General features: G+C 51.0%; 1 protein-coding gene across 7 annotated transcripts in view; it reads left to right on the top strand.

Annotated features, from left to right (window-relative positions):
* Positions 1-367: 367 nt before the first annotated feature.
* Positions 368-10,003, top strand: part of TLE3 (TLE family member 3, transcriptional corepressor) — a 50,293-nt gene continuing 40,657 nt past the window's right edge. For 4 of the 7 annotated variants that reach the window (XM_083411977.1, XM_083411976.1, XM_083411974.1 and 1 more), the window contains exons 1-4: positions 369-1,468; positions 2,109-2,209; positions 3,499-3,562; positions 6,025-6,069. In XM_083411977.1, coding sequence (XP_083268103.1) covers positions 1,445-1,468; positions 2,109-2,209; positions 3,499-3,562; positions 6,025-6,069 — 234 coding nt within the window. In that variant the 5' untranslated portion in view covers positions 369-1,444. Of the gene's footprint in view, positions 1,469-2,108; positions 2,210-3,498; positions 3,563-6,024; positions 6,070-10,003 lie in introns of all 7 variants that reach the window. The other 3 variants (XM_083411979.1, XM_083411978.1, XM_083411975.1) reach the window with 1 other exon arrangement.

Genomic DNA, 10,003 nt, shown 5'->3' with positions numbered 1-10,003 from the left:
CCCCCCCGGCCTGGGCAGGAGCCGTGGGAAAAAAAGGAAAAGGGAGGGGGGCAGACTTGCTGGGGAGGGGGGCTGCAGCGAGGGAGGAAGGAAGGAAGCGGCCCGGCGTTGGGGGTGGGGGTAGATCGGGGGAGGGTCCGCTGCTCCGCTTCGCCTCCCTTTCCCCGGTTCGGACGCCAGGTGGCACCGAGAGGTTCCCTCCCTCCAACCCCCTCCTCCTCTCCCCGGCCCCTCCCGCACTCGACCCGGGCGCCGACCAATCACGCGGCGAGTGGCTGCGGCCCCCACGTGGGATCCCCGCGCTGTGATTGGCGCAGAGCTCGCTCAGCCCTTCAATTCATTTCTTCCTTTCTTCTCTGCTCGGCGTTTGCTGCTGCTGCTGCTGCTGCTTCGCCTTTCTCGGTCCTCCCCCTATTTGGAGCGCGACGCGGAGTTCTCGTGTTGCAGCGGCGGCGGCGGCAGCAGCAGGAGCCTCGCCTTCTGTGGGTGGCATTGCAAGGCCGGATTGGAGAAGTGGGGAGGGGGGGGGTTGTGCCGAACGACGTTTGCTCGCGGCTTGTTCGGGGTGGGGGCCGCCGCTACAAGCCTTTGAGGATTTGCCTCCTTTGAAGAAGCGACCTCCCCTCCCCCCTCTCCCCCCCTCCCGCTCTCTTCGCCTCCATGACCGCGGCGACCCCGTCTGGATCCGGCTGCGCTTTCTTGCGACGGGGAGGACCGTGGGAAGGAGAACAAGGAACGGAGCCCGCCTGACTCGGCTCCGCGCGCGCGGGGATAGGATCTCGGTGGAGTTACTGCGAAGGAGAGAGAGCCCCCTCCCCACCGAAAAACAACAACAATCCGGGCTTTGTTTTTCTTCTTCGTGTGGTTTTCTTGTCTCCCTGCGAGCGAGCGAGCGAGGAGGAAATCGTTGCAGCCCCGGCGGCCAGGGAAAGAGCAGCCGGGCGGATTTGCAAGGAAGTATCGCCCCCCCCCCCTTCCAACACTCCGCGGCGTTTGTCTCGTCTCCTGCCCTGCCCGAGGGAGCTTTTTCTGGTGGATCTGCTAACAAAAAGGAAAGCCCAGCCGTCCGCCGGCTTCGGAGTAGCTGCGGATTGTGCGTGTGAACGCGCGCTTGGGTGTATACCAACGGAGGGGTGCCGTTGTTCGAGGGAGGCGATCGTCTCTTGCCTTCTTCCTCGAGCGGCGGCGGGGGAGCCTTTCCGAGCCCGGGGAGGGGGGTAGGATGCCCGGAAGGGGCGGCGGCTCCCCCTCGCCCGCCATCGCCGCTGCCCACCCGGGGGAAGCCCGGCCGTCGTCGTCGCTGCTGCTGCTGCTGCGCTCGGAGGACGAGGAGGAGGAGGCGCGTCAGGCTCCCGGCCGTGGCGGCGGCGGCTGCTGAAGCGCCCGCGCTCGCCTCCTTTGTCCAGGCTCCGGAGGGACCGTCGCTCCGATCGCGGGGCCGGCCATGTATCCCCAAGGGAGGCACCCGGTGAGTAGGTGGCGGAGTCGAGGGAGGGGGTGGAAGCAGGGAGGGAGGCGCCCTGCTCGGCCTTCCCGTGGCCTTTGATCCGGATCGCGGCCCTGGGGGCTTGAGCCGCGTGTAAACGGAGCAGCGCCCCTTGGGGCCCGCTTGGGAACTCGCCCTTTTGGGGGGTGGGGTTTGTCGTGGTGCTCTTTCCCCCCTCCCCCCATACACTTCCATGCACTCCCCCCTTCACTTTTCCCTCCAGCAAGCCCGCGTGCATATGTGGGGCTGGGGGGGGGGGAGGAATGGGAGCATCGAGCCCCCTGCTAGTGGTGTCACAGAGAACTTACTGCTTTTAAAAAATTGTGGGGGGGGGGTCCTTGTTTATATTTTTGGTTAATTGTGCAGCACCCCCTTTTAATTGGGGGAGCTGTAGGCGGAGCCAGGTGTCATAAGACTAGATTTTTATCAACTTGTTTTTATGTAGGCTTTTGGGGGGGCAAGGATTTGGGGGAGATTAGCATGTAACTTGCACTTCTCCCCCAGTCCTGTGGGAGGCATTTTGGGTGCCCACAGCTGGGATGTGTGTGTTGATGATGGGCTTGCTGCCCCAGAGGAATTACTGATAAACTGGGGGGGGGGGGCTGTCTTCTCCCCATTCCAGGCACCCCACCAGCCTGGCCAGCCAGGCTTCAAATTCACCGTTGCCGAATCCTGCGACAGGATTAAGGACGAGTTCCAGTTCCTGCAGGCTCAGTACCACAGGTAACCTTTCTTTGGCTCCTTCCTCCCACCTTGCAAAGGTGAAAGGCTTATTAATCCTGACAGACGCTGAAGGGTTAAAAGAGCAGGCGGTCTGGAGTGTCTCAGAAACCACAGAGCTGGCTGACATCCAGGCTGCTTATTGTTCTCCACTCTCTGTCAACTTGGGGCTCACTCCCCCCTTTCACTTTCTTTTAAGAACATTTGGGGGAGTTTCCAGAAAGGAGTTTTGCAGCCCTCTCTGCTAGGAACACCCTTTTATTTCCTGCACATTGTCTTTGCTAGTTAGTAGCTGTTTAGCTGAAGAAAACAACCCCCTTTCCTTCAGATGTGTTCCTCTTCCCCAATGCTTGCTAAGCTGTTTTGATTGCAAGGATCACCCCAAGTGGTACCATCAAGCACTCTTAAGGTTCCTTACTTGCAGCCCAAACCCATCTAGGTTTTCTTGGGAGTCAGTCCCATTTATTTTAGGGGGATTTACTCTCAGATAAGAGGCAGTCCCAAGCAGGCTTCCACAGAAAGCCTGCTGGCACACAGTCAGAGGCTGTGTGTTTAACACCAAAAGTAAATTGGGCATGTTATTTCAGAGCCGAGAGTTTTAATCTGCACAGCTTCTAGGCATTTTTGGGAGGATTTGCTAAGAAGATCCCAAATTTTCATGCTAATACCCCCCTACCTTTCCACCTCAATATCAACTCTCTGGCTTTTAATTTGCTGGCATCATTAAGAGGTTCAAGACAGGTCCCTTTTCAGGTTCTGTAATTGAAGCTCTGAGGGTAAGGCATAAAAAAATCAAGCCTATTTCTTCAGATTTTTTTTGCAACTCATCTGTCAGAAAAAGTCTGCCTTTTCACTGAGGGTACCTCCGATTTAAAATACTTTATCACAATCTCCAGTAAATAAACGAACAAATGCCACTCATTGGCAGTGTATATAATTCAGGCTCTGGTGAATTTCCAGTGACACTTTGTTCATTAAAAAAAATAAATCTAGTAAGTCTCTTGCCTCACAAGAGCTGTGCTTCACTCACCTGTAGCCTTGTGACTCTGTTTTGAATCGGCTCTGTGAAGGATCAAGTGTCTTGGAGCATATGCAGAGTGCATCCTTTTTCATAGTTTGCATGTCTGCAGAGTTAATGGGGAAGGATGGGTTTCTGGGTGAAAAGGTGTGACTTTCAGGTACCCTATCCTTGACTCTCCCCTCACCCCACCCTGCCCGTCTTGTTAGCAACTTGAGTGTTTCTGGGACTTCTGAGTTGTGACGGGTACCCTCTCTCTCTTTTTCTTTTCTAGTCTTAAAGTAGAGTACGACAAGCTTGCGAATGAAAAGACAGAGATGCAGCGCCACTACGTGATGGTAAGAGAGACTCTTTGATGGCGACTGTTTTCCTGGGGAAAACCAGACCTCTCTGACCCAGACTGGGTCACTTGGAGTTGTAACCCAAAACATTGGGTGGAAGGCTTCTTTCAGAACTCACGGGCTCTCATAGGAGGTTCCCGTCCCATTCCGCTCCACAAACACTTTTCTACCTGTCCACCTTTGTGTGCCCTTGTGCTTTCAGGGAAGCACTTTAACACACCTGGCTAAATGGCCCATGCCCATAGGATTTTCTTAGGCAGTCCTGAGCGCTTTCTGCTCTTCTATGGAATATGCCGCTAATATGAAAGGTTTTTCCATATCTGAAAAATAATAGCTGTTGGCTCCCTGCGGACATATGTGAACAACCACAGTGTTTATAAGCCCTTGGTGGTATGGTGGGTGCCCGAACTGGGCTTTTGCTTCTTTGCCGCAGGAAACTCCCCGAAAAAAACCCGCAACCCCAGGAAGTGCCTTGATTCAGCTCCTTGCGAGTTAACTCAGCCCAGCTGTAGCCAGTGCAGCCTCCCCAGTGGGATTTGAGTCCCCGTAGCTGTGTAAATGCCTAATCGCTGTGGTGTGTGGTCAGTTGTTGCTTTTGCTACAGGAAAGCCTTTCCCGGGAAGTGGTCCTTGCAGTTGCTAATAATCCCTGTGGTTGTGGCAGCTCTGGGAATGCCAGAGGTTAATAACCCTGGCAGAACCAGGTATTGGGGAATGGCTGTCAGAAACTGATTGGCCGTACGCAGCTCAAAGGCATTTAAAGGGTCCTTTTTTGCGGTAAATGTGATGGATTGGCTCTTGCTGGCTAGATGGCAGAATAGTTGAGTTGAGTCTGACTATTTGCCATGTTACTTCTTCCAGGCATGGTTGGGTCTGACCTCATTGGGAGCCTCATGAGCACACCAGATGCCCAAATGAGGTTTTGCCCCCCTTCTGCCTCCCCCCCCCCAAAAAAAACCCCTGGGTTTGTAATGCAAGGCTGCAGGGGACTTGGATCAAGGGCATCTCGTTTTCTCAGCTGGGTTCTCACTGAGGTGGTCTAGCCTGCACATTTTAAAAGAGCAGCAGACATTCTTGTATGTAGAACACCCGGGCAAAGGGGTCTAGATTCAGTTTCTCTTTCACTTGCTGGTTTCATATTTGGAGGAGGTTGAAGCCTGTGAGACACACACCCACACACCCGAGGAAAGTGGTACAGTCCTGAAACAGGTTGACCACTTCTGGTGTGTCTGCGGCCTCCAAAATGTCCCCCTTTCCTCCTGTAGCCGGCGCACGTCAAATGATAGATTGTGGGCCCCCCTGTAACAAATGCAGCTCATAGGTGGTTATACTCAGAAATAAGACCCACAATGTTCACTGGATTTTGCTCCTGGGGAGATGTGCTATGTGGGCAGCAACTCCCATCACCCTTCTCCGCTGGCTGTGCTGTGGACTAACACATCTGGAGAAGTCCGGATTGGCTGTGCTCTTCTCAGTTGCATATAGCACAGAGTGCAATTGGTCCTACCTCCTTTGTGCGTATAACAGCTATACATGCCCCCGGCTTAGTATGCATGCAGCCAGTCCCTGGAGTATTGAAAGGGCTTGAGAGCTTGGTGTAGTGGTTAGAGTGTTGGAATAGGACTGGGAGACTGGGTTCAACTCCTCACTCAGCTCTGAAGCCAGGCATGGGCCTCTCAGGCTAACCTACCTCACAGGATTATTGTTGAGAGGGAGAACCCTGAGTTCTTTGGAGGATAAGGTGTATAAATGCAATAAACTCAATAAATTGTAAACCTCACAATAATCTGAGAAGGGAGTTGAGTGGTATTATGTCAAATTGTCTGTGCATCAGGGTGTGGGTGAGAGAGCATGTCTAAAGCAATGCAGTGAATTCCTGGTGTGTTGCTCCATCTTCACTGCTGTGCAGCACAACCTTTAATTAACAATTAAAAACATCGTGTTCATCAATGTAGGACACTTGGATCCCGGCAGAGCCCTTTTGGATGTAGGCCTTCCTGGTCAAAGGTAGCGGGTTTTCTCAATCCCGCTTTTTGAAATCCCTTAATGACAGGTGCTGCTTATCAAATAAGCGCCTTTCTGCATGTGTGGTGTGTTACACCCTTGAGCTGTGATGTTGAGCACAGCGCAGAAATAGCTCAAGATGTCTCCCCAGAGCCTGTGTGGGTTGTCTTGCATCCAGGAGACAGAGAGCACGCAGTTCACGGCTAGAGCTCTCCTAAGCAGCTTTCGGAGAAGAGGCAGGCGTGTCAAAGCATTGTCATCTTGTTAAAGATATGTCAAGCAGGGCGGACACTCTGCGGCTGCAGCCGTTTCTTGGGCTCCCGCAAAGCGATGGCAAACCTTTCTTTTCTCCTCCTGCTTCGCTTTGAGATACTGGGTACCATATTCAGGATGCTTCCAAACATTTATTGCATGATTAATGAAGATCTCTCTCCCCCCTTTTTTTCTCTTTTTCAGTACTATGAAATGTCTTACGGCTTGAACATTGAAATGCACAAGCAGGTGAGTGTCTTTGCTTACTATGTCCCTGTTCAGTGGTCTGTTGCCTCTCCCCTCCCTCTCTTCGGCTACTTCAGGAACAAGGCTTGGGGGATGGAGAGCATTAAGCTGTTGCCAGGGAGATTTGTGCGAAAATCAGGGCACTGCAAATGTTGCCCCCTTGGACTCGATTCAGAATGACTTGTGGGAGGCGAAGAGGTGCGCACGACGGTGGCATTTATTTGGCGTTTCAAATTCCTTTGTTTTCGTTGGGCTTTGGAGTTGTGGAACTCTGACCCTTTCGCAACTGTGGTTTTGAGCAAATACTTGTGTTTTTGCGGTTGCTGTGTTGCACCAGAGCAGTCTTACTCCCTCCACCCCCATCATCTCCACATCCTGCCCCTTCTCCAACCAAGTTGCACTTTCCTCTTTTTCAACGCCCGTTTCTGTCACATGACATGTTGCAATGCATTGGTGACCTCACTGTTGTGGAGATCCCAGGATCGCAGAGGTAGTTTGTCTGCTGGCACCTTGGAATGCACCATGGCAGTGGGGTGCTGTTCACATGGGATCCTGGCATAAGGAGATCTGTGGGGTCGGAGAGCACATCAAGTCCATCAGTTGACTGGCAGTGACTGGGCTGTGGTCAAAAGTTGGAAGCATTGACCTGTTTAACATAACAGACTTTTATGGCTACTGTAAAAATTCATTTAAAATAAATAAAAACTGTAGCCTGGCTACAGTGTACCTGGGTGGGTAGAAACCAAACAGAATAGTTCAATGACCTACCTACTGCTCTCTTTTTTTGGAAACCTCACTGCGCGTTGCTTTAATTTTGTTCCAGGATAGCACAGGTGTTTTTTTAAAAGCAGCAAAGTAATTAGCAGAAACCTGGAGCATTTTGTGTTTAACGTCACTTTTGTTGTTTTAATGAAGTTGATGCTTAATGAAGTTGTCAAGCACCCAGGTCTTACTGAAAGTTGTAATTATCTCTTAGAACATTGTCCGGGGGGGTGTTTGGATGGTGCCCTCAGAAAGATTGGATTATGGAAGTTGCTTTTCTATTGTTGTAAGTTTAATTTGGTATAGTTAATAGGTTTGTCCTTGTTTCATATGTGTACATAGCTCTGTGATGATGATGTGAAGGGCAGTGTATTAGTACTCCTCTAAATAAATGAGTGTTGATAGAAATGTACTTTGTATATGTTCAAGGGCACACTTTTTTGTTACATAATCTCACCGAATGCCTGCTTCTCTAAAGAAGGGGCAGAGCCAAAAGGGAGTAGACTGTGGTACGTACATAGGGATGGATAGAAGGCAGATGAGACTGTGAAAGTGATCATGGCATCCTAGAATTGGAAGGGACCCTGCGGATAATCTAGTCTCATCCCCTGCAATGCAAGATTCTCTAACAGATGATCATCCAACCCCTGTCGAAAACCTCAAATGACTGAGAGTCCCCCTCCTTCTGAGGGAGTCCCTTCCACTGTTGAACAGCTTTTGCTTTCAGAAAGTTGCTCTTAATGTTGACTTGAAATCTCCTTTCTTGCCATTTGAATCCATTGGTTCAGGTCCTAACCTCTGGAGTAGCAGAAAACAAGTAATTTGGTCAGTGCTTGTAAGATGCCCTTCTCCAATTTGGTGCTGCCCAGATGTTTTAGGACAACCATTCTTATCAGCCCCAGCCAGCATGGAGTTGTTGGCCAAAACAACGGGAGGGCATCAGGTTGGCAAAGGGGGCTGTAAAAGATCCCCCCTCCCCCCCAAAAAACTTGGACCACTGGGAATTTGGAATGCTTTCCTAACCCCCTACAGCTGAGAGTGTCGAAGATCCCCTTCCCCTTTTCTCAGTAGCCACATGACCCGGAAAAGCTGTCTGTGACAAAAGTTCAGACCCCATAGTCAAATTCGGCTGAACTGCCACCATTCCCCCCCCCCCAAGTGACTGGCTTGTAAAGAGTTAAACTCCTCTTCCAGGCGATAGCATCTAATGACTATTGCAGCCCCACCTGTTTGTCTGGCAAAGAGGCAACTTCTGTCTTACTCTAATGGCTCCCCGCCCCCCCCCCTTCTCCCCCGCAAGGGCAGAACAAGCTGAGCTGTTTGGGAATGCGATTTGCTTCCTTGATAAGCTTAAAACCTTAAGGAGCCTAGGGCCTGGGCGCATGATAGCAAAACTTCAAGGAATGAAGTTATTGAGATCAGGCCTGATTAGTTGTGATGCCTTGGAGGGGAAGAGCTGGAGCTTAACAGCGGACCATAGAACCATAGGATTGTAGCGTTGGAAGGGACCCCAGGGCTCATTTAGTCCAGCTCCCTGATTCTTCATGCACCGCATGGTTAAACAGTCTCAGGAGGCAACTTGGATGGTTTTAAAACAGAATTGGACCACTTCTTGGAGGGGAAGGCTATTGATGGCTACCAGCCATGATGACTACGCTCTGCCATCAAAGTTTGAGGCAGACAATGCTTCTGAACACCAGTTTCTGGAAGCCATAGGAGGGGAGATTGTGCATGAAGCCTGCTTGCTGATTTAACCTCAGCCATCTAGTTGGCCGCTGTGGGGAGAGGATGCTGGCCTTTCCCAGTGGCTCTTCCCCAGTATGGTGTAGTGGTTAAGAGCGGTAGTCACGTAATCTGGGGAACCGGGTTCGCGTCTCCGCTCCTCCACATGCAGCTGCTGGGTGACCTTGGGCTAGTCACACTTCTCTGAAGTCTCTCAGCCCCACTCACCTCACAGAGTGTTTGTTGTGGGGGAGGAAGGGAAAGGAGAATGTTAGCTGCTTTGAGACTCCTTAAAAAGGGAGTGAAAGGCGGGATATCAAATCCAAACTCTTCTTCCTCTTCTTAGGCTGTGATGGAATCACAGCTAAGGAATCCCTGCCAGATGGCCATCCAAGCTCTATTTAAAAACCTCCAACAACAGGAGTCCACACTCTTCCAGTGGAGTCAATTCCTCTTCTCTTGCCCTCAGAAAATTCTTCCTAACGATTAGCCAGAATTTCCATTCTTGTCATTTGAATCCATTGGTTCTGGTCTTACCCTCTGGAGCAGCAGAAAACAAGATTGCGCCATCTTCCCTCTAGATAATTTGAGAATGGCTATCAGATCTCTGCTAAACAAACCCTCCTCTGCACATGTCCTAACTTGTCAACATCTTTTGTAAAGCTGTGATGCCCAGAACTGGACACAGGACTCCAGCTGGGCTTTTTGACCAAGACGTAAGAGATCTTGCGCTTTTTAGGTTTTTGTATTCTTCTGCTTTTTAAACTGGTCTTCAACGTGTGCCTCACTCTCTACAAGTCGCTTACAACCAAAAGAGCAACTAACCATTGCAATAAAGAAATAAGGAGAGTTTAGAAGCTGTTGGGGAAAATACCCAAAAGTCTCTTGATACCTCGGTTGGCTGTCCCAGGCAACTGAACCAGGGTACTGAGAGACACTTTGGTATTTTTCCTGACAAAGCTTTCTGGCCCAGTGGAGGGAGAGAGTCTCTCTCTCCCTCCCCCCCCCCCCACTTATTGTGTGGCTGCTGCCCTCCAGAACTCTGCTCTCAAACCTGATTTAAAGGCCTATTTCCATTTGCTGCTTTATATCTTCGCCCCTCTAAGAGAGTCGTAAATTAGCGGCTGCAGATTTCGAGCATTGAAAGGCCTGTGGAGGCGAAGAAAGTGCCAGAGAGGGACTCTTCAGACTTGGCAATTTGGCTGGGTGGTTGTTGTTTTTCTTCTTTTTTGGGGGGGGGGGATAATTCACTCTCTGCAAGCAAACCCCTCCCAGCCTACGTCTTGCTTTGGGGGACGGTTCCTTTTGATGCTGGGTTCCCTGGCTGGTAATTATGTCAGATTTATATCTGCGCGAGGGGGTGGGCGGGCAGCTTTGTAGTCGATGTGTCTGTGTGATGTTTTTGGTTGGAGATGGCATTTTAAGGATTATTGAACGAAATGAAATGAGCTGC

Source organism: Podarcis tiliguerta (genome assembly GCF_965153285.1).
Source record: "Podarcis tiliguerta genome assembly, chromosome: 14".
Lineage (NCBI taxonomy): Eukaryota > Metazoa > Chordata > Lepidosauria > Squamata > Lacertidae > Podarcis > Podarcis tiliguerta.
This window is presented reverse-complemented; position numbering and strand designations above follow the sequence as displayed.